This window comes from Typopeltis vanoorti, chromosome 8, assembly GCF_054136105.1.
Source record: "Typopeltis vanoorti isolate ZY-2024b chromosome 8, IOZ_Tvanoo_1.0, whole genome shotgun sequence".
NCBI classification, from domain to species: Eukaryota; Metazoa; Arthropoda; class Arachnida; order Uropygi; family Thelyphonidae; genus Typopeltis; species Typopeltis vanoorti.
Genome location: NC_143556.1, coordinates 20,973,008 through 20,998,518, shown reverse-complemented (window position 1 = coordinate 20,998,518; position 25,511 = coordinate 20,973,008). Strand labels below are relative to the sequence as shown.

The window sequence follows — 25,511 nt, the reverse complement described above, 5'->3', positions numbered from 1 at the left end:
CTACCAAAGAACATAGGAATTGAATTCAAATAACAGTAGTATGCATGCTTAAATTGTAATCCTTCTATATATACAGTTGCATTTTCACGGATTAAAAACTTCATGACTGAAATTAAAATATAGCAGATAAATTATTGAATACAATTGAGGATAATTTCCCAAACGTTTGGAATAGTGGAACTGTCATTTTAAATAAGATCCTGTGAAGTACAGCTTCAGCACTTCTTTATATAAGCATTCATATTTATATGTAGATCTATGTTGTAGCTTGGCATTTTGCCATTGGATCCTGTGGTTAGCATTTTTGATTCCATGTTATGCGAAGCCAATTTGTGAGGTTTAATAAGGCAGATGTCGTCTTGATGTTCAGAGATACATTGATTTATAGATCTTCCTGTTTGTCCATAGTAAGACAAGTTATGTGAATATGGCACATGCCAGGAAGCATCATTTGGGAGAGTTTGTCTTTTGGAGAAGGTAGCAAGTTGTGTATTTGGATGATGGGTTTGTGGGTAGTATTGAGTTGATATTTTCTCAATGTTTGTCACATGCTCAGAGATATCTCTGATATATATATGGTATAGGAGTCAAGGCTGTTTCTTTAATAATTCCAATTCTTGTTTTAGGGATTCTGCAGAACAAATTTTGTGTTCTCTGGATACTAAGAATTTTATGATGCCAAATTTTGTTTAATTTGAGCCTCGGGTCTGGGTCAGTCCCGAGGGGGTGGAAAGAGGGGAAAATAATTCCGTTGCATAAAGGTGGTTCCAAGGCTGCTGTTGAAAATTACCGGCCAATCAGCATAACAGGAATCGTTATCAAGGTCTTGGAGAAAATAGTCAAGAGGAAAATACAAGATTAGATAGATGAAAATGGAATACTGTATCGGGAACAGCATGATTTTGTGAAGGGTAGGTCATGCCTCAGTAACTTGCTCACGTATTATAACACAGTGATGGCTGAACTGGATATGGGTAATGGGTTTACAGTGATTCTACTCGACCTTGCTAAGGCCTTTGACAGGATACCACATGGAATTCTAATCAGTAAATTGCAGCATATGGGGATGGGTATACGGTTGGTGAGATGGATAAGAGGGTGGTTTATTCAGGAGTAGAGTCCAAAAAATGGCATATGACTAGTGGTGTGCCACAAGGATCTATTCTTGGACCACTGCTGTTTAATTTGTTCATTAATGATATAGGAAAGGATCTGAGAGGAACAGTTCATTTGTTCGCAGATGATGCAAACTTGGGTAGGGCAATAGTGAATGCAGATGATGTCAAAATTTTGCAGGATGATTTGGATAGATTGCAGGTCTAGACTAAGGAGAATGGATGTCAATTTAATGTGGCAAAATGTAAGGTTATACATTTTGGGATGAAAAGATTAGCAGCAGTTTACTACATTGGTGAAACTGTACTCCAGGAAATTGATGAGGCAAGAGATTTAGGAGTGTTGGTGGATAAAGAGTTGAAGTTTAGGGGGCACATTGCAAAAGTGACCAAATCAGCTCATCAAATCACTTGGTTGCTGAAGAATACTTTGACGAGCAGAGACAAGCATGTTATTGTTCCTCTGTATCGAACCTTGATAAGACCCCATCTCGACTACTGTGCGCAGATTTGGTCACCTAGGTTTCTTCTTGATGGGGAGGAGGTTGAGAGGATCCAGAGGCGAGTGACCAAGATGATAGCAGGTCTGTGGAATGAACCTTATGAGAACAGGTTGAGGATTTGTGGGTTGCAGAAATTGGTTGATAGGTGGAAGAGAGGAGATATAATTGAGACATTCAAATTACTGAAGGGTTTCTATAAAATTAATTCAGAAGATATTTGTTAGTACAGGACTGGTGGTGGGAGGACTAGGGGACATCCATGGAAGCTGGGCAAGAGTGTGGTTAGTAAAGGTGTTAGAGCTGGGTTCTTTAAGTGCTGAATGAGTGGAATAAGCTGCTAGAGTCTGTGGTGGGTGCTGTGACAGTGAATGAATTTAAGGCAAGGTATGATAGATGCTGTGTGAATGTGGCCTCCCTCAATGAGTCTTCACACCCATAACCCTGTGAGGTATGGGAGTACCTCACAGGGTTTTGGGTGTGAAGATTGTTATCGATATAACAGGTTGTTTCAGATTGTTATCGATATAACAATCTGAAAAAGTTGGTTTTCAGTAGACAGAAGTGGAAATGGATCCATCTTGTTTCTACTGGATGTGTACATCAAGAAAGGAAATACCTTTTGGTGACTCCTTTTCTAGTGTAAACTTGAATCAAGGATGCAGGGTGTTTATTTTTTGTAGAAATGAGTAGAGTTCAGTTTCTGTGTGATTCCAAAGTGCAAAGATGTCATTGATGCAGCATAGCCACATTTTTTTCTACAAATCAGTTTTTGGTTAACCCCCAACTGGCCAGGATGTCTATAGACGTCCAGCAAAATCTGGATATGATTGTGTAACACCTATTGAATAACATGGATATGAAGTGTGATTCGGTCTCACTATTTATCCACCTCTGCCAGTAGGGATGTTAATACTTTTTTTGCATAGATAGGCTTTTTTGTTATTACCATTGAGGTCCAGTGTGCCACTTCTAATCATCCAATGTGCCAGTTTTGGTGCATGTGCCATAGGTTGGCCCTCCCTGGTTTAGAGTATTGGGAACAATGGATCTTAAAACCTGTCATCATTGCATGTGGTAGTCATATGCAGGGGCGAATACTGGTCTTGAAATTCACACTTGCTCTTATCATTCAGGGAATGAGAGGTGTGATTGAAGTCTGATTAGTGGAATAATGAATTACTGAACATTTAAAACTATGTACAGGTAACACTCGTATAACACGGATGTTAGGGTTCCGCAGAAATGCGTGTTATATAAATCGCGTTATGCGAGTCTCAGATCACATAGAAAAAGTAGGGTTATGTTCCGAAATCTTTTTTTTTTTTTTTTTTTTTAAATTATATAAACAACAATGACATATCCAACGAAAATATATTTTTATTTAATTCAGGTAATACATGTAAGTTAAGAAAACATAAACTATGAAACAAATACATAGTATAAAAATTACAAATTGTAATTAAACTTAATTGCACATAATGCATAAATGTTTTAGGCAAAATAAAATACTGCATATTTTAATCTTTCATGGCACGAGGATTGGTTAATAAACACTGGTTTTGTCATGTAATCACATGATGCATTACAATAAAACAGTAGAGTAATTCTATCTTTGGAAACTTTGAATTCAGGAGCTGATCTTTCATTTTTCGAAATATAGGTGCATTTTTGCACTTTTTTCCAATATAACCTGAATTCATTCGCATTGAACACCTGGTCTGCACTATAAATGTTTATAAACTTTGAGAATTTTTTGTTTAATAAGATTTCCATCCATCGGAATTTTCTTTTGAGGTGCAATCTTCTATCGAAATCATTAGATATTTTTCTATTAGAATAGCGTGTATGCGAGCAACGCGCTTTGCACTTATTGTTGATCCAGCAATAAGCACTTTCTCGGATTTTATGTTCATTTTGTTTGATTGTTCGAATTGTTTATTCATTTAAATTCAAAGTCCCTGCAAACGCTCCTGGTTTTTCTCCATTCTTCAACCAATGCAAGATTTTCAATATTTTTCTTCGAGAGAAATCAATTTTGTTTTCTATGTTGGTTTTTCCCTTTCGTTGCAGTTTGTGGCCATTACTATAAAAAAAAAAGCAAGCATTACATATTGTATGTAACTTACCTGAAAATAAAGTGCTCAGCTTGAGATGAACATACTTATGATTTTTAATGCACTTTCCTGGCAGAAACGAGGACAATTTTCAACAATAAACGTTTTATATGGTAAACAATTGAGGTACTCATAAATTCGCTACTGATAATTACATGCGGGATACAGGCAGACACAAATTTAACGAAGATAAAATTTGATTTTTAAGTCGCATGATGAAAAACGTATGAAAAGATAAAGGGTTACTACAATTTGTAGACCATGTTTTTATCGGAACCGTGTTGTATAAGTACCGCGTTCAACAAGGGTTACTACAATTTTAGACCGCATTATATGAGGGTTACCTGTATTTAGAAATTTATGTATATTTAATCATACAAATACGACATTTATTTTACAAATGATGTTCTATCTTTTTCAATTTATCTACTTGAATACAAATTCTACCCTACAGTTCTTCTTTATGAACTGGTCAATAACATCGTCATAAAAAGTTGGTTGTGACTTAATTTTCCCAAGCAACACGCACACTTGTAAAGGCTGGCTGAAGATCACTGGCTTGAGCTACTTTGACTGCATATGGCCTGTGTTTAAGCAACAGGGTGAGATGATGTGGAGGGACCAGAAATTGCTATGCGCACACATGAAATTACAGTGCTGAAGCAAGGACCTGGATTCTCCCACAACCGAGCAAGCCAAGGTAGCTTGACTAGCATCGGCCTTCGATACACAATGCAAAGCTCAATTATTGCTGCGCAAGCTTAAAACGTCTTCTGTCTACAAAAATAGAAGCCTAAATGGAATGCTTATAAATGCATGCATTTATTAACAAATGAATATTACTTCTTTCTCAATTAATGAGCTTGCGCAGCAAGCATGGAGAATTCGCCACTGGTCATATGATTGTTCACCATATGCTTTGTCAATTGGCAGAAGATATACTGTCTATAAACTGGTAGTTAACTGAGCAATCTCTTCTCAGTAAACTCAAATGTCAAGGGTGACCACAGTTTCTTCCAAATTTTTCCATGACTTGTGTTGAAAGGTGGCTATAGATTGAGTGCGGCAAAATCCATATTGCTAATCATTAATTAGCTGATAAGCTGGTTCTTCAGATGGTGCAAAAAAAATTAAATTAAATTAAACAGTTGGCCTTCATGATTTTTGAGAGTACTGGAGAAAGAGCACTTAGCTGATGAAGGCTAACATCATTTCCCTCTCCTAACCTATGCACTTTTTATGTCTTGTATATAAACTGTGGGATAGGTGCTAGGAAAAATTGAAATGGTGATATAGGATACTTAATTCTGGAAGGATATAATTATGACCAGATGACTTGCTGTTGTCACATTGTTCAGGAATCTTCTGTTAAATTCTTTCTGAGCAAAGATAAAGGTAGCATGGAGTGAGCTGTTCTTAGTAGTGTAGAAGTAATTTGCCTTGGTGGAGGAAGGAAATGATACCATGAAGGCTGCTTTATCTTTGGATGATATGATACTGCAATTATACCATCAAGAGGAGTGAGATGGGAGAACAAGTTGTACACAGTGACTAATAAGAGATTAAAAGGCTCAACTGTTACAGAAGGAATGGTTTTTTGCATTTAAGCTCAAAAACAGATTTGCTATTTATTTATTGTTTAAGCTATTATAATGTAGGCTAAATGCAAATATGGAGTTTGTCTTGTGACAAACTCCATATTTGCATTTAACAAATATTGTTTAATGCCTTGGAGAAGGTGTTCATTCCAGTTAGAATTATTCTGTTATTCAGTTTGAGCAGTTGTTTAGACCAGGAGAATGGAAACAGTAATCAGACCATAGAAGGGAGTAGAAGTCGCAAAAGGTATCCATTTTGGCACCATCCAAAGGACATGAGACTGAGAACAGTGGGATGGAGAGTTCCATTGGTCAGGAAATATGGATGAGGCTATGGTCTGAATTACTGTGTCATCCCTTGCCAGGTTGATTAGGGGAATTAAAAAAGGGAAGACTTTTTGAGTTGTGCTTTTAAAGTACCTGAGAAAAATAATCTCACTATTTGGATGTTTTGACTGTAGAAAAATTAAGGTTTAGAAATGGGTAATGAAAGAAGTCAATCATTAGATGATCAAGACAGCAAAGAAAGGATGGCAAGGAATTTTTGAATTTCATACATCATAATGTTGAAGTTGTTAGGTGGATAAGCACCTATGAGTTGATTTGTTCATATGCATACAGGTTATCCTGCACTGACTTCATGGATGTACTTGAAATTATTTAAAATCCTGTCTAGAGTCATCTCCAGTTTCACTCAGACATATGTAATGGGAAAATGTTTTGAAATTAAATGTAGAAAATCCACATACTTCCTCTGTTCAAATGATAAATTGGCTACCTTTGACTGTACTTAGAAGATGTCAAAATATTAGAATGACTGCTTGAAATTTTGTTTTTCATTTTCTTTTTCCTAAATCTAATATAACATTTGCCATGTTAAATTAGGACATCATTTTTACTGTAACAAAACTATCTATATGAAAGAACGTTTCTCTGATGTTGTCTTAAATAGAATATAGCTTTGATGTAGTTAATTTATCTTATTTCATTTATTTATTTAATTTTATTTTCACTAGAGGTCAAGCCAGTGGAATAACCATTGATCAAATCATTGTCTCTTTAACATACTATGTGAAATGTAATTCAGCTTGTCTCTATATATATGTGTATGCTCCAGATGATGACCTTAATGTGAAGGTCAAAACATCAGGAAATTAAAATAATTATTTATAACATGGTTGTAGAGTATAATTTGTGTAAAAGAGAACTTGGAATTTTGTCTTTTTCAGTTTATTTTGTTTATATCATTATCTTTATCCTTGAATATTCTTGTAACTATAGATGGGAAAAGTGTTTTAGCAGCAGTTGGACAGTAAATGGATATTTGCCTGTTTGTGTTATACAGGTTTAGAAAAATTGGGGGGGAATGATATGGATGCCATTTGTTATGCTGAACAGTATAATATCCATGGAAGTATCTGTAGAGATGACAGTTTAGAAACAGACTGGTTAGGGAGGAATCTGTTATCCAACCTACTCACATTTGGATAGCATCAAGAATTTTTAGAGCAGTTTTCAGTGCTCCATCCCAAATATGACAGTAGTATTTCAATGTCGTGTGGGTTTGGGTGTTTGTTAGGATTTGGAAATTTAGTCATTGAAACGATCTAAAGCAGCGCTTCCCAAATAGTGTGTCACGAATGCTGAATGCCAGGTCACCTAAAAAACTCTCAAAAACCTAGGTGTTTCATTTTTGGGTTTTCTTTTTTTCGCAAAACTCTAAAATACAAGTAAATACCATTTAATGGGGACTAATGAATAAATAATTTAATTAATAGAGATGAAAAATGCTCTCCGTCCGCGTTGCCATTTCACAGTCTCTTTGTTCGCAGTAAAGTAGCTCAACTAATGGCGAGGCTGTGCGGTGGCAACTGCGTCACCAGTCGAATTGCTTGTCGGTCTGGCGTTTGTTTTACTCTCCTGCCACATTAAGCATCAAGAGAGAGCATATTTTTTTGTATTTACTGATTACGTGTACCTTGCCCAGTAGGTTCGGCTGAACAATTATAATTATTATAATTGTTTCTAAATAATTTATTTCAATCTTTCTTCATCTTGCTTGCCATTACCCATTTAATGAGATTCTTCTTCTTATTGTGCTATCTTCTGTCGAAGGTCAGCAACCATCTTGGCGAACAAACTGCGCTCTTGTGCTAATCTGAGCAGTTGTGCACTGCTCTTTCCTGTCCACGTCTTGATGTTGTCAAACCATGATATTCTTTTTCTTCCTCTAGTTCCTTTACCACCAATTCTTCCTATCAAAATAGTTTGTAGAAGTTGGTATTTGCTGTTTCTCATGATGTGGCCAAGATATGATGTTTTTCGTTTCTTGATTATTTGTACAAGATGTTTAGCTTTGCCAATGGATTTTAAGACATCTTCATTGGTAATTTTTTCTGTCCATGATATCTTTAGCATTCTTCTGTATAGCCACATCTCAAAGGCTTCGATTTTCTTGATGGTTGTTGCCTTCAATGTCCATGTTTCAACTCCATAGAGCAGAATAGACCACACGTAGCATTTCAGCATTCGACATCTGACTTCCATGTTTAGGTCTTTATTGCAGAATAGCATTCTCATTTTCATGGACTGCCATGCAACTTCAATCCTTGTCTTTATATCTATTTCTAGATCCCACCGTTCATTAAGCCAGCAACCAAGATATTTGTATCTTGACACTTGATCAATATTTTTCCCCATTGAGTGTCAGTTTCATTGATGAGGCTGGATGTTTGCTGATGATCATGTATTTTGTCTTGTTGATGTTTATATTTATTCCCATTCTTTGGCTTTCTATGTATACTCTGTCAATGAGTTTTTGGAGATCCATAATATTATCTGCAATTAACACGGTGTCATCTGCATATCGAAGGTTGTTAACAATCTTTCCATTTATTGTGATTCCCTCTGAACATTCTTCCAATGCTTTTTTAAAGATTGCCTCTGCATATATGTTGAACAGGAGTGGTGAGAGCACACATCCTTGTCTCACTCCTCTTTTAATGTTAATATCACTGGTGGTAATGTTGTCTAATCGAACGGTAACTGACTAATTTCAATACAGATTTGTTATTAGTCTTATGTCTTGTTCGTCTAGCCTTATTTGTTGAAGGACTTCTATTAAGTTAGTGTGTCTGACTTTGTCGAATGCTTTTTCAAAATCTATGAAACACATAAAGACAGATTTCTGTTTTTCTATGCATTTTTGTATCAATATTTGGGTACAGAAAAGGGCCTCTCTAGTACCAAAACCATTCCGAAAGCCAAATTGTGTTTCACTTAGAGTTTCTTCACTTTTTCTATAAATACGATTCTGAATTACTTTCAAAAATATTTTTAATGTTTGGCTCATTAGACTAATAAGTCGGAAGTCACCACAGGAATTCGCTTTGGATTTCTTTGGGACAGTGATAAATGTAGATTTGAGCCAATCTGGTGAAAATTCATCACTTTCATATATTTTATTAAATAGTTTTTCAAGAAGTTTGATGTTATCTGGTTCTATTAATTTTAAAAATTCTGTTTGCACACCATCTGGTCCACTGGCTTTTCCTGTTTTACTTGTTCGTATAGCATTCTCTATTTCGTATTTCATGATTGCTGGTCCTTGAATGTTATCTTTTATATTTATAGGCTTCTGTCTAGTATCGTTGAAAAGTTCTGTTACATATTTTATCCAAATCTGTGCTCTATTCTCTTGTAGAACTCTTTTTCTATTTTCTTCTCTTAGAGACACTATTTACTTTTTCCTCAGTTTTCCAGAAATTTCGTTGATTTTCTTATACAGATTGAAATTATCATGTTTCTTCTGAAACAGTTCAATTTCAGTACATAAATTTTTCATCCAATTTTCCTTGGCTTCTTTTATTTTTTTCTTGATGATGTTATGTGTTTCTGTAAACCTGGCAAGGTCTTTGTTTTTGTACATTCTTCTTGTATCAATAAGAGAAAGAATCTCATCTGTCATCCATTCCTGTTGTTTTATATTATTCACATAATCTACTTCTTCAATACTTGTTGTTACGATGGCATTCTTTAAGCTATTCCAAAGAGATTCCACACTTTTATTTTCTTCTATGTTAATCTGTTGTAATCGCAGGTTAAGCTGTGTCTTGGCACTTTTATTTATGTTCGGGTCTTTCAGTTTTTCTACATCAATTTTCTTTTTCTTCTTTTGTGATTTTTTAGCTTATTTTAATCTAAGACGTACTTCTGCAACTATGGAATTGTGGTCTGATGAGATATCTGCTCCAGGATAAGTCTTTGCACTCTTTATACTACTGTGGAATCTTTTATTTATCAGTATATAATCAATTTGATTTCTGACAATGTTATGTGGGTTATCTTGAGGCGATTTCCAAGTGTACAGTCTTCTGGGTGGAAGTTTAAACCAGGTATTTGCTATTGTTAGATCTTCTTCCTGACAGAACTGGACTAGGCGATGTCCTCTGTCGTTTCTGGTGCCTAAGCCATGTTTGCCAACAATTTCTCCATCACTCCCTCTTCCCACTTTTGCATTGAAGTCACCCATCACTATGTTTATATCATGTTTCTTTGTTAGGTTTTTAATCTCTTTTAGGTGTTCATAAAACTCTTCAACATCTTCTTCACTTTTGTCAGCTGTGGGTGCATAAGCTTGGATGATATTTATGTTAATGGGGTTTCCCTTAAGTTGTAACAGCATTATCCTTTCAGAAAATGGAATCCAATTTATTACTGATTTATTGATTTCTTCATCTACTATTACAGCTACGCCATGTCGATGTTTGTTCTCATCATTCCCAGCGTAATACATTGTCGTATTATCTTGTTGACACTTTCCAGATCCTGGCCATCTTGTCGCGCAAATTCCCAAAATCCGGATGCCCAGCCTCTTCATTTCTCTTGTGGCATTTCTTAATTTGCCAGCTTCATACAGAGTTCTGACATTCCAAGTTGCAATTTTAAAAGTGGACGCCATTTTGAGCCCGGAGATTCTTCGCACCCCTGTCCCATTTAAGGGACGCCGGGAACTTGGGACCAATTGTAAGGGTTTGCTCGCCATGGTGGTTGTTCTGGAGATAAGGTAGAGCAGTAGTTTCTCCGTTTTCTTTCTGCTCTGCAGTATTACAGACGTACACAATATAATCATATTGCCATCTGCAAATCTCTGATCACAAGCTTTTCCATCATCATTTGGCTTCAACCTTGTGGCAGTACTGACAATGCTGCTTCCCAATGTCAGGGGTAGTGACCCCAGCAGGTGCTTATTTAATGGCAGCACTACTCGCCATGTCACCGAGTTGTCATTGGGCTTTGTGAGGCTTTAAGTGAAACAGAGTTGCCACTTCTGCTCCCCCACGCCCTGATAGCTCAGTCTTTAATGAGATAAATGGGTAATAAAACAACAAACAAACAATGCGCCGGTTACAAACTCTTCGATTAGCACCAATGAACTTTACACTTGGATAAAGGATTAAACTATATTTATTATAGTCTTACCAAGTGAAAAATAAACTTTTAACATCTTTCTCTAAATCCAGAGTAATTTAAAAAAAAAAGGTTGCACACCTTTTGGCATCTCCTATAGGTAAAGATGACCTCTCTATTGCTTCTGCCTGGTATCTCCACCACTGGGCGTGGCTCCCACTGAAGAGACCTCAATAAAGGTCGAAACTAGTCTGGGTAGTGGCCAATCTCTTATTGTATAACATTATACATATCCCCAAGGAGATGTGTTTTGCATTATGGGAGATACTGGAATAGGGGGTGATGGTAGCTTGGTCCACCTTTGCTGCAAGTTGCCTGGTGTTGTACTACCTTACCCCAGTAATGCAGTACAACACCATATTCAGTCCTGAAGATATTTTCAGGCGCAAACTTTGTTTGCTCACACTATGAAATTTGTTAGAATTACTAGAAAGCTTACATTACTGTCACAACTGACTTTGTCGGTAGTTGCAGTGTTTTACAACAGATATATTTTCATGAGTACCATAATGCTAACTCACTGCAAAGAGCAAGTTTCTGTAATGTTAGTTTCGTTTCAGATGCAAATCATCTCATATGTTGATATGAAAATAAGAATTTTTTTTTAATGCTAATTACAAACAAAATGACGAAGTTTGTTTCCACTTTTTCCAGCATCATTTTCTGATAAACCAATGTTTATTTTCTTATAGTATGTAGTTGTCTTATAGTATGGAAGCAGTCATTGGTTATTCATTCAACTCTCACTTTACCTTTAACTTGCAAGGAATAGTGAATTATATAGCAAATTTCCTTTAGAATATCATTGTTCCTATAGGGATTTAGTCTGAACTTTTCAGTAGTTTATTAGTCATTGCTGTAGTGGTAGTTGATACCAGAAAAAGAAGTTTTCATTCAGCTACTTGCACACAAAAAAAATATATGCTATTATAATTTGATGTATTTAAGCCTTGTTCTAATATCTAATATTCGTAAAGCTGAAATATTTGATTTTAGCTTTATTGTTAATTATAAGAATCTAGTCTTTATTAGATGTTGGTTAATACCTAATAGTGATGAAATATGAAAGTTAATTAAAAAAATTGAAAGATTACTTATTTCAATGAAAAGGATTTCTCTTTCTCAAACTGCATGAAATTTCATGTTAAAATTTGTAAGCTTTACTTTTGGTTAATGAACTCGTGTATGTCTTGATAAAGCTTCTAAAATTTTTCTTACACCTTTTATGATTAAAATACAGTAAAGGGGAGGGGGGGGATCAGGTTTTTTAAACAGACAAATGAAGTTTTTCTTTTGACTTTTATAAAAGTTGCATAAGACATGCATTGTAATGAATAAGAGGTGACTATAACTGTAGTTTGCTTTCCTATAGGTATAAGAAAAACACTAAGTATTAGAAAAGGGAATTGGGGAGGAGTCTAATGAAGAAAATAGTCAGATTCAGTCAAAATGAGTATAATCTTTATACCAGATTTTGTTAAATTCAGGTGGTGAAATTAAAAAAAAATTGAGGTATCTCAGCAAAATTTCAAACCTTTGAAAAAGTTTAAAAAACATAACTAAGAGATTGTTTTTTGAAATTTTGTCTTAACTTGAAATATGATTAATAATATTTTATGTATTTAAATCCATAATAAAGATGCTCGATTTTATCTTACAGTTCAGCATGAATGTATTCCTCAAGCCATTCTCGGGATGGACATAATATGTCAAGCAAAGTCTGGCATGGGAAAAACAGCCGTATTTGTACTGGCAACATTACAGCAGCTTGATCCTGTTGATGGACAGGTGAATATACGTAACTATTTCATATAAAATATAATACCATTCAGATGAAATGATACCTTGATGTATCATTTCTGAAGAAATAAAACTATGAGAAATTAGAAAGGAAAAGCAATATTTAGCACGCATGTAACATTAAAGATATTTCTGTTGAAATAATTGTTAAAATGCATGTGGAGGATGCATTTTAGAGAATGAGGAAAAAGGTCAGATTTTTTTTTTTTTTTTTCCTCTAGTGCAAAAAAAAAAAAAAACTTTTTTTTTTTGGAGTTCTGTGATTTTTCTAGGAACTGCTCTGAACTGACCTAAAAATTGAGCATTTACCACTTACTTTATTATTTCTAATATTGCAAGTAATGTAAAAACAAGGAAGAAAATTACTGAAAAGGTTCATTTAAAGGGCAATTTTTTTCAAATAACACTTTTAAGATGGCATTATGTACTGTGGACGTAATTCATCGACTAAAATGGTCCGCTTTAAATGATTCAACAAATTTTCTAATTATAGTGGAACCTCGGTTGTCGAACATAATTCATTCCTAAAGGCTGTTCGGAAACCAATTTGTTTGAAAACTGAAACTATTTTCCCATAAGAATTAATGTAAAATGGAATAATCAGTTCCCGAACCCCAGATGATTGCTTATTAAAACTTTTACAACAGTACTTCATGCATAAAATCATATACAAAAATAATGAAAATGCATAAAATCTTACATAAAAAGAATAAACACAATAAATAGCTAAAATGTAGACGAAAAAGGGTGATCTCTTTCCACAAAACTTTGCACCTCACCCCATTTCGCACACATTTCTTTGATCAAAGAAATGTGTGCGAAAGAAAGGGGTGCTTAAGGGTCAAAGCTGTATAACTGAGAGGAGACCTCCACATAGCCTTTAAAGGAATGCGGAGAACCGACCAGGGCTTCTGACCTAATGTCCAATCCTCACCTTCTCATGGTGCACCCTGTTGGGTATCTACTTTGATACTGAACGAACGAGGATGGGCTGGCAATTTGGGATTTAGCCGACCAAATTGTATTCTTATTGGTTAAACCAAAATAAAAAATGATGGTACAACATGACAAAATTTCATGCCGGCTGGGGCGTCGCCCGGTTAAACAAGGCCCCCGTTGTTTTCGCCAGGGAACCAGGGCGAACAGCGAAAAGTCAGCTACTGGAACAAATCTGAAAACAAACCCCAACTCAACATCACCAGAGTTAAAGATCGGTACTATCAATGTAAGAAGCCTGAATGGCAAAGAAATGGAGCTAGCTGAGGAATTAGATAAGTACCAGATCGACATAATAGGGGTGACTGAAACAAAAAAGACCAAAACTGGTGAGATCTTTCTGAGCAATAAATACAAAATGTTATATTCAGGCAATAACAATCAAGGAAAAGAAGGAGTAGCCATAGTATTCAACACAAAATACGAGGCTAATCTTCTTGAATGGCAGTCAGTCTCAAGTAGAGTAATGTGGGCAAATATGAGAATGGGGAACTGGACAATGAGACTTATTTGTGCCTATGGTCCCACAGAAGGTTCTACTAAGGTAGAAGTGGAGGAATTTTTTGAGGCTTTAGAAAAAGCAACTGACACAATGAAAAAGGAAAAGTTGGTCCTTGTTGGGGATCTAAATAGTAGAGTAGGAAATGATTGTGAGACATACAAAAATATTTTGGGAAAATTTGGAGAAAAGAGCAAAGCTAATAATAATGGCAAATATCTGTTGGATTTCTGCTCAGGACATGGACTGGTTATTACTAACACCATGTTCCAACATAAAAATGTGCACAAATTCACATGGAGAGAAGAGGCTAGGAATAAGAAAAGTCTCATTGACTATGTTATTGTTGATAGTGATGTTTTCTCCCTGGTGCAGGACACCAGAGTGTACAGAGGATTTGAAATTGGAAGTGATCACTATTTAGTCTTGAGCAGGATAAAATTGAATTTCATATTGAAAAGAATAACATGTAAGAAAGTTTTAAAGCGAATAAAAGTTGAGCAGCTCTCAGATGTAAACTGTAGACTAAAATACAGAAATATTATTGAAAAGAAAATGAAAGAGTTTGAGAACAGGAATCAAACCTTGGAGATTCAGTGGCAAACTCTGAAGGAAACATTGATTGATTCTGCCAGAGAGGCATGTGGTGGGGTTGTGTGCAAAGATAAAAAAAATCAGAACTCCCTGGTGGACACAGGAAGTTAAAGAGGCAGTGAAGGAAAAGAAGAAAGCATATCAAAAGTTCCTGGCAAATAAGTCAGCTTTTACTCTTACAGAATACAGAGACAAATGTAAGAAAGCTAAACAGTGTGTAAAACTAGCTAAACAAAAGTCATGGGAGGACTTTGGCAAGAATATAGAAAATAAATATCAAGAAGGTGGCAAAATATTCTGGAGGTTGTTGAAGAAGCTTAGGAATGGAGGAAAGAGTGCTGTAAAAGGAATTAGAGATGATAAAGGTGAAATGAAAACAGGAGAAAAAGATATCCTTGAAGTATGGAGTAATTACTTTGAAAAACTGCTAAATGAAACAAGCAGTGATGACAGCACAGTGATAAAAAACACTGACCAGGCATTCAGTCAGGAATACATATCCATACTTGAAGTAGAAAAAGCCATCAAAGGCTTGAAATGTGGAAAGGCAGCAGGAGTAGATGATATTCGACCAGAAATGCTGAAGTATGGTGGTATAAGAGTCTTACAGTGGCTGCACTGCATAGTTCAGAAAGCCTGGACAGAGGGACGAATTCCCGATGATTGGAGTAGAGCTCTCATAGTACCCATATATAAAAAGGGAAATAAAACTGAATGTGAGAATTACAGAGGTATTTCCCTACTGAGTGTTCCTGGCAAGATCTATGCAAGTATACTTGAGAAACGGTTGAGAAGAATTGTGGAAGAAAAGCTTCGTGAAGAACAAGCTGGATTCAGGCCAAATAGAGGCTGTCAGGATCAGATCTTCACTTTACGACAAATAGTCGAGAAAGCATGGGAATATAACAAAGATCTGTATTTAAGTTTTGTCGATTTGGAAAAGGCATATGACAAGGTGTCAAGAGAGAAGCTATTCAATACGCTGCAGTTATATGGTGTCAATGTGGCATTATATCAAGCAATACTTAGTCTTTATTTGAGTTGTGAGTCAGCAGTTAGAATTGAAGGAAGTACAGGAAGATGGTTTAATGTTAAATCTGGTGTGAGACAAGGATGTACATTATCCCCTCTGTTATTCATTATCTATATGGATCACATTATGAAGGAATGTGGTATTAAACCTGATATCAAAATTGGAGATGTTAATGTCAGCTCTTTGCTTTATGCGGATGATGTTATACTTCTAAATAAATCCGCTACAAGTCTGCAAGATTCTCTGACTAAATTGAATAGCTGTTGTAATAGATATGGTATGAAGGTCAGCAATAAAAAGACAAAGACAATGAAAATAGGCAGAATCATTGAAAATGTCAACTGTGTTGTGAATGGAGAACCTGTGGAACAAGTAAAACATTTCAGCTACTTAGGCACAATTTTTACTGAAGATGGTAAACTAAATATAGAAATAGACAACAGAATCAGCAAAGCTGGTATGGTGGGAAGTCAATTGAATAAATTCATATGGAATAAGAAAGAAATTAGTTGGAACACTAAATTAGCTGTATACAAGACTGTGTTCAAACCAATTTTAACTTATGGATCTGAGAGCTGGGTCAGAAGTAAAACACTTGACCAAAGACTAGAAACCGCAGATATGAGAGTCCTGAGAAAGATTAGAGGTGTGAACAGATGGCATCAATGGCAATATCATATTAAAAATGAGGATATTAGGAGAGAACTTGACATTGTCAGCATCCAGGAATGCGTTAGCAGAGCTAATCTCAGATGGTATGGTCACTTAAATAGAATGGGAGAGGAAAGATTAGCAAAACAAGTGTTCTCTGCCAGGTTGGCAGGAAAACGACCCAGAGGAAGACCAAGATATAGGTGGATTGATACGGTACAAAGTGCCTTAGACGATAGAAATATAAGATCTGATAATGTTGGAGTCTTGACAAGTAACAGACTGATTTGGAGGAAAATTGTAGATAGGAAGTTAGTAATGATGTAATTTTTTCATGTAGTACTGTCATATCCTGTACACCCCTTGAGGGTACATGGCAGGAATTTGATGATGATGATGATGAAGAACTAGAAATCCTCCCTTCCTTCCGCTGTCTGAAAAAATTTCTTCAACCATCGTCTTTTGCTTCTGCTTCTGAAGGTGTTCCAGTTCTTCCTTTGTGAGCTCATTCCTGTGGACCTCCACATCAGCATTGCCAACCTCCAACCCATGCTTTTGTCCAGAGACACATCATCAACAACAGCAACATACTCAGCCTCAAAGCCCCCAATGTCTGTGTGTGCTACACAGTCTGGCCGCAATTTCCTCCAGGCCTAATTTATGGTCCTGTAAGTCACTTGCACCCAGTCTTTGTCAAGAATATTAAGCAATTGAAGTGATTTTTCTAGAATTCTCTGAGTGTTAATTCTGTGTCAGAAGTCACTTCAAAACATCTTTGAAACAATACTTTGGTGTAGAGTTTCTTAAAGTTTGAAATGACCTGCTGGTCCGTGGGCTGGATTAGAGGAGTCGTGTTAGGGGTGATAAAAATGATAAAAATCAAACTCATCCTCCAAGCCTTGGAGGGTGAGCAGGAGCATTGTCCATCACAAGAAGGCATTTTAATGGCAATTTTTTTTCTTGAAGGTATTTTTCACATTTGGGGCAAAGACTTCATGGATCCACTGAATTAAAAATTGCCTGATTACCCAAGCCTTACTCTTAGCGCCATTCGCACCAGGGTTTTTTAAACAGGTCATTACGTAATCACCTCACTTTTTCACAAATTACAGCATGAGAAACAATATCACTAGTGCCAACTGTTTCTCGTTTATCGAAATCAGCAACAATTTTTCCACTTCTTCAATCGTCTGAGAGCTTTGTTTAGTAAGAACTTTCACTCCTTTTGCAACATCAGCTCCCTTGATCGCCTCATTATTTTTGAGTATTGTTCAGATCATTGATATCGCCATACCGAACTGCATAGTAAGATCCAAGATATGAATGTCATTTTCATGTTTAAATGAGATTTCTTTTTTCAACCCTATCGTGGTTCTAACAACTTTTCTTTTTGCTTTGCTGCTATCACTATCCTTCTTTGGTCCCGTAGTGGCTTATTTAATAATAATTTATTTAAAAAAAACACAAAGAAAATCAAGAAAAGGCACTGCAAATTTGAGGAGGTGTCTGGTTCAAGCAGGAGGCTGCGGCGTAAGTGATGCTCTCCCACCGTACATCTCAGCCCGGGGATCACGTGGTTGCTGGTTTGCCTGTTCGGGAACTGATTTGTTCAAGATGAGAGGCGTTCGACAACCGAGGTTCCACTGTAATACTAAATATGGAATTTCATGTATTAATTTGCAATTTCAAATGATACCAAAACATCCAAAATATTTTACTTGTTCTTTAACCTTTGACTCAGTCTGCATAGTCCTTGGGTTGGAAAGACCCAAGTTGAATGTCATCTAGGATGTGAAGAATCTTTATAAGAGTTTTTATCTGAGGGTGAGTTAGCTGATCTATTATGGTGGTAATAGTTTTTCTAATGAAAACTTTTTCCTCCCACAAATCAGCCTGAGAATGTGTATCTCACAGGCATAAAATGCTTTTATGAGATAGTGTAGTGTAGAACAGCCTCCTAAAATGAGGCCTGGAATTCCATGGAATTACTAATGATAATGTAAGTTCTTCATTAAAAATGCAGTTAATATTTTCAATTGTTCTTTTGTATTTTCATAGTTTGTCTTTTTTTTTTCTAAGTTCCTGAATTTGTTACTACAGTTAAAAAGACCCTAAAGCTTACATTGGAATACCGAGATTAATATCTAGTTCTGCTATCAGATTTTAAGAACACTTCCCTTCATAATGTAATTGATATAGATAATGATTAACAGTAGAGATAGCATGTACTTCTTATCTTATCAGATTTTACATCAAATCATCATCTTCCTGTGCATCCTTCAGATCTAACTGCTGGTTTAATTTGGCTGTGTGCTGCTATAATGTCATATAATAGCAGTTTTGAACAGTATTTCTTTTGGTTTTTTTCTTGCGATCTACAAAAGTTAAGTACAGAACAAAAGAATAAAATAAATTAAAGATGCTAAGAAATTATATTCTTGGTTTCATCCTTTATTCAAGTGAAAGCGAACAAAGTTTGCACATGAATTAACTTTGACAGGACAACTGTATATAGAGGTATAATGTATACTCGTAAAAGAGGTAAAGCAAGAAGCTAGGTATGATGGCTGACACGTCTCCGTTAGGCGACAAGAGAATGCCTTCATAAAACACAACTTAATATTTTAAGCTATAATAAAATTTCTGTAAGTAATACAAATATCAAATCCAGTAAGTACATAAATTTTTTACTTCTTTACATTTCACTTTAACAAAACAATTTCAATAACGGGCACATCACAAGTGCTGACAACGCATGTTATGAAATCAAAACTAATAAACATACTAAAATAAACCATTCGTAAAAATATTCAGAATTTTAAATGATGATTATTTTTACAATTTCCTGAAGATGTGATTTGTTTTCCTCTAGAGTAGTGGGTCTTAACCTTTTTAGTGATCGGCACACCCTTGAATCTAAAAATAATTTCTCTCACCTCCTTGAAAAATAAACATTTACGTTTACGTATACATACAAAACAATATCTCAGTTTTTAATGGCTAATGTTGTTGTTTATTAAATTAAAGAAAATTAGTATTCCTTTCTGCGTCACACCACCTCGTTAACATTCGTACTCAGAGTATGCGAACACGTGCGCGTATCAACTAGTTTCTTATTGTACTGCATGTGCTGGTAAGTGCGATGTGCTGAGGCAAACGTAGAGAGGGTAGGAGTGGGGTCCCAAAAGTCGACGTGCTGTTCACTAGTTTCTCACAGGCGGTAGTTTCCATCGAAAATTTAGAAACTTCTCTCGCACCCCAGGTTAAGAACCACTGCTTTAGAGTATCAATATCATCAGCAAACTTTGACTCTTCCCATAGTCAAAGTTTCTTCTCCCTACCGTCGCTCCAATCTCGCAGTACTCCAAAGCTTCATTTACAACATATTCGAGGAAGCAATTAAATTGGTAATTTGCATCCTCATTCCATGCTCCATTGGATAGGGAGTACTATAATTTCCCTTCATTTCGATGATGAGTACAGGGATTCAGTCAGTTGTATTTTGTTGTCTATTCCATAACATCACAGAATTTTCAAAAGTGCATCATGCCAAATAGAATCAAAGGCTTTCTGTAGGTTAATAAAATTATGGCACAGTACAGGTATCCCTCGATGTTACCGTGTTAATCAAATATAATAATCAATGGTGAAAAGTACAATTCGTCCATGATCGATTACTGTACTAATAGTTCGTTTTATATGGTACTCATTTAGGAAAGATAAAAAAATGAATGCAAAGTAAATGTTTAATAAATACTTGAATAGTTACTGCAATTTTTTTTTATCAAAAGAAGTTATCAAGAGTCGTTTGAACAGTTTTAGTTTTTTCTTATCGGCATAAATTCTACAATAACAAGCAAAATGACTCTCCAGACCTAGGCAAACAAGCATTCTTCGATTAACATCTGAATCCATATCCATTACTTGCTGCTTAAGAGATTCTAAACTGCAAAATATTCCATCCAGTTCTTTGACTGTTATCTCCTTTGGAACCTCATCTTCACATTCCATTTGTACGTTGTCTTCATATGTGCATTGTTGTTCAATTTCAAGATCGTTGTCACTGAAATTTTTTGAATTTAAATCCAATAATTCTTTAACATCTGCATCAAAACCAAAGTCTTCACCAATTGCAACAATTTCTTCAACCACGTTGTTCACAGGATTTTGAAAACAACCTAAGTTATTAGTGCATTCTGACAAAAGGTTTTTCCAAACAGCTTTCATGCAGCTAGAAGACACTTTCTCCCACGAGTCATGAATGTGTTCAATTGTGTGTTTAATGTTAAATTTTTTCCAAAATTCGTGGAGTGTAGTCACATTTTCTCCTGTTGTTGTTTCTACTGCCTTTGAGAGTGTCTTTTTAAGAAAATAGGCTTTGAAAGTTGCAATGATGTTCATGTCCATAGGTTCCATCAATGGTGTCGTATTTGGTGGGAAAAATAAAACTTTCACATTCTCACACAGATCATTAAGAGAATTTGGATGACCAATTGCGTTATCTAAAAGCAAAAGAGCTTTGAAAGCTAAGCTTCTCTTGCAATAAGCTTCAACTGCCAGACAAAAATTAGACTTAAACCAATCTTTGAATAGACTTTGGGCAACCCAAGTCTTCTGATTCACCTGCCAAATTACAGGAAAAGAGTTTTTGTTACATCCTTTTAAAGTCCTTGGGTTCTGAGTTCGATAGACAAGCAGTGGCTTTAATTTAAAATCTCCATTAGCATTCCCTTCAAACAACAGTTAAGCGATCTTTTGATACTTTATAGCCAGGCTGTGCTGCTTTTTTTATATATAAAAGTTCTTGGTGGCATTTTTTTCCAATAGAGGCCAGTTTCATTCATACATATACATACATCTTCAAGGCCCACCTTTCCTAATTGGGTTGTCGGGACAACAGCTGCAAGAGGAACTTCCAATGGTCACGATCCTCTGCCACCAAGCTCAGGTGTTCTGGTGGGATTCCGAAACGTGTCCACCCAAGGTTTTGGATATAATCTATCCAACGAGTCCTTGGCCTGCTGAGGGAGCCTCTCTTGTGGCATTCTGACCAGGTGCCCGTACCAACGTAACTGTGATCTCTAACACGGAGAAGCAGCAGTTGAGTATTGAGGGTTCCCGAATTGCAGAGCTTCTGACCCTGTCGAGTCTTGTCAGCTCCGCAACCCCTCAAAGGAACCCCACTTCAGCCGCTTGGATTTGTGTCTGCATTCTTTCGGTCATTACCCAACTCTCATGACCATAGGTGATGATGGGGACATAGACTGTATTGAAGACAGCGAGCTTTGCCTTCTGGCTTAACTCCCACTTCAATACTACCGAACGGCCAAGCTCCTGCAATATTGAGCTTGCAAAGCCAATTCGAGTATCTAACTCTACATCCAATTTTCCATCATTCATGAATATGGACCCAAGGTATTTAAACTTCTCCACCTGCCTCATTGGGACTCCACTTACATGTAAAGTGCACTGGGATGGTTGTCTTGAGACCACAAATGTTTCAGTTTTGGCCACACTAATCTTCATTCTGGCGTCTGTACATACAGCTACAAACCTATCCAGGGTCTGCTGGAGGTCATCTGTGGAAGAGCTAAGCAGAATGAGGTCATCTGCAAAGAGCAGACATTCAATGCTACATCTTCTGATTCTGACACACTCACTGCCTCGGCTGTGCCTATCAATCCAGTCCATAAATATTATGAAAAGGAGGGGTGACAGAACACACCCTTGGCGGAGGCCAACGGAGACTGTGAAAAGTTCAGACTTTGTGGTGTTTACCCTGACACAAAACTCTGGGCATTCATACAGGGACTTAATGGCAGCTAATAGTTGGCCATCCACTCCATACTCCTGTACTACTTGTCATAGCTTATCCCGAGGAACCAGGTCATATGCCTTCTCCAAGTCCACAAAACATGCGTAGACATTCTTGGCATATTCTCAAGATGCCTCAAAGACTTGCCTTAAAGTGAAGATTTGGTGAGTTGTGCTTCTACCAGGATGAAAGCCACATTGTTCTTCCTGGAACTTTGACTCAACTATGCTCCTGCACCGTCTTTCCAAGCACCTAGCATACACTTTCCCAGGCAGGCTGAACAGAGAGATGCCACGAAAGTTACGGCAATCCTTCTGGTCTCCCTTCTTGAAGACTGGTATTATTATGCCGGTCTGCCGTTGCTTTGGTGCTCGCCCAGATATCCAAGCAGCCTGACACACTCGAGTCAGCCAGAGAACACCATCTCGATTTAAGGCTTTTAGCATTTCAGGTCGAATTTCATCATCGCCAGCAGCTTTGCCCGATTTTAGCAATTTTATTGCTAAATGGACCTCTTCTGCTGTGAGACTAGTCATTGCCCCGATCTGCACCTCTTGGATGTCCACAACTGCTATGCGACCCGGGTTAAGAAGGCTCTCAAAGTATTCCCTCCCCCTCCATCTGTGGAGGATATCCTTCTCAGTTGTTAAAAGTGCACCATCAGAGGCCTTAATTGCCCTTGCTGTGCACGATTTCCTCCCTCGAAGGCGGCAGATGGTCTGCCAGAATACTTTGTTTGCATTTGTATAGGATGAGTCTAATCTTTCTCCAAAGGATTCCCAAGCCTTCTGCTTTTGCTGTCTTTACTTCCTCAGCATACTGCAAACGCATCTCAGATGACCTGACCCTAAGCCATGTTAGGTAGGACTCCTTTTTTGTCCGGACAGTTTTTTGGACTTCTTGGTTCCACCAAGGTATCCTTTTCTTACTGCTTGTTGCCACGCCGAGCCACTTTCTGCCACAGCATGAGAGTGTAGAGGCAGTGACAGCTGTTCTGAACAGCTTCCACTCCTTCTACAGCATGCTTGGGAATCTCTTTGAACCTGGAGGATATGTCATCTGCAAAATTCTTTCTCACAGCCTCATTTTCCAATGCCTCCCATTTCACGCAGTATAGCTGCTTAGGCCTGCCAGCGTTGATGGTAGCATCTGGTTTCTGAAGCCGTAGAGCGCACACAACAAGGTGCTGGTCAGTTGACAGTTCTGCCCCTCTTCTCACATGAACACCTTGTCAAAAGCAGCATCCACTTCCTCTAGGAAGGCAGAGTATTCTGACTCCAGATTAGGTGCATAGGCTTGCACCACAGCCAAAGGTTTTTCATCTACAATGAAAATTTGGCAGTAATCGTAATAATTTTCTGCAGCTCAGCAGGAAATGTGGATGCAGCTTCACCTGTTATTTTCACATTCTTTAGTCCAACCCTAGATTTAAAATTTTCAAGCCAGCCTTTGCTAGCTGCAAATTTTGAATTGTCTTCTTTATATTTAGTCTCTTTAAGTCTTGAAAACAGGCTTAGAGCTTTGGCCATGATATCATAGGCACTAATTGGAATTCTCTTTTAATTGCAGTCTTCCAGCTAAATAATCAACAGATCTTCCATTTCAACCATTATAACACTCCTGTTACTTGCAGATGTAGTTGCAACTTTACCTTGCTCGCAATACTCATCAGCTTTGGATAAAATAGTCCGTATTGTAGACTCGTTAAAACCAAATTCGCTTCCGATTTTACTTTCACCACGTTTAAATCTTTTAATTATATCAAGTTTTGTATCTAAGGTAATTACTTTCTTCTTCTTTTTTTCACTTAAGACTTGGTTGTGGAATTGCTCTTATTCTTCAACATGATTAATGGGCTGTAAAATTTACGAAGAACATAATTTGTAAATATGCACAGCAGAACAACGAGCTTGTAATACACCTACTCTTAATGCTAGCAGTGAAGTAATTGGCTGGCACTCAGGCTCTGGGAGCACAGCTGCGCAGGAGTAATGACATCATCACGCTCACGGCGTGAGGTTTGCATGTTTTTGCGTGGTAAATTTAAAGGCGCGTTAATGAAAACTCTTGCCGCGTATATCAAGGGATTGCCAGAATTAATTTCGCTGCGTTACGCAAAGGATGCCTGTACTTTATTACATTCAACATATTTTTCTCCAGTGATATGGAGCATAAATATATGGTCAGTTATATTCCTGTTCTCTCTAAATCCAGGCTGAAAGTCTAAATAATTTAATTCCATTTTTTGTTCAATATTGTCCTAAAATTATTATACTTTTAGCTGTTTTTTTTTTTTTTTTTTTTTTTTTTTTTTTTTTTTTTTTTTTTGAATGGGAAGAAAGATAACTGCTCCAATCACTTGGCCACATCCCATTGTTACACACCTAGCAAATTTTGTAGAGTTACTAATAATAGGCTCTCTCCTCTTCCTAACATTAATAATAAGTAGATTGCTCAAACACAATTTCTTCTATCAAACCTGTGCTGTCCATCAAAGCTACTATTATCAATCCAGTTCTGAACCTCTAGCATTTTAACCACATCTCCATACTAACAGAGTGAGATATAATTAGTGCCATCTACTAATTAAATAAAACTAATAAATTTGTTGGCAGTCACCCATGATCAGTGACTGAGTTTTTTTTTTTAAGTGTAAATTATGCAAAGTAAAGAATATATTTAGAATGAGTTGGAAAATTCACTTGCTTCTGATAACTCACCTCTGACGTCGATTTCTGGCTGCATAAAAGGAATAAAGAAGATATTATACTGTTTGATCTTTATTATGAAAAGCCATGCTAATTAAAACCATTACTATTGTAATAACAGCATTGTTTTATTGTGATAGAAAATCTTATTCATTGTAATATACATTTGTTTCATAGGTGTCAGTGCTTGTTATGTGCCATACCAGAGAATTGGCATTTCAAATTTCCAAAGAGTATGAGCGGTTCTCTAAGTACATGCCAACTGTTAAAGTTGCTGTATTCTTTGGAGGCTTAACCATAAGTAATGATGAAAGAATTTTAAAGAATAGTTGTCCCCACATTGTTGTTGGAACTCCTGGACGGATTTTAGCACTTGTCCGTAACAAGAAACTCAACCTTCGTCACATCAAGCATTTTATTTTAGATGAGTGTGACAAAATGTTAGAACAACTTGGTAAGTAGGCTGTTTCTTCTGTGGGTAACTGAATGTTTTATTTTGTTTTGTTTTTTTTTTACTTATAAACATATGTACATAAATGTACAGAATTTAAATTCAGATTTGTAATTTTTCCACTGACTTTAATTTTGTAAAGTGTAGCAGAATGAGTCAAGGTTT

The 25,511-nt window shown here is 36.5% G+C and overlaps 1 protein-coding gene across 1 annotated transcript in view; it reads left to right on the top strand.

Annotated features, from left to right (window-relative positions):
- Hel25E (ATP-dependent RNA helicase 25E) overlaps positions 1 to 25,511 on the top strand; it is a 105,333-nt gene that overhangs the window by 16,191 nt on the left and 63,631 nt on the right. Inside the window, exons 3-4 of the mRNA XM_090397149.1 lie at positions 12,460 to 12,587; positions 25,073 to 25,349. Of these exons, the coding sequence (XP_090253275.1) occupies positions 12,460 to 12,587; positions 25,073 to 25,349 (405 nt within the window). The remainder of the gene's footprint in view (positions 1 to 12,459; positions 12,588 to 25,072; positions 25,350 to 25,511) is intronic.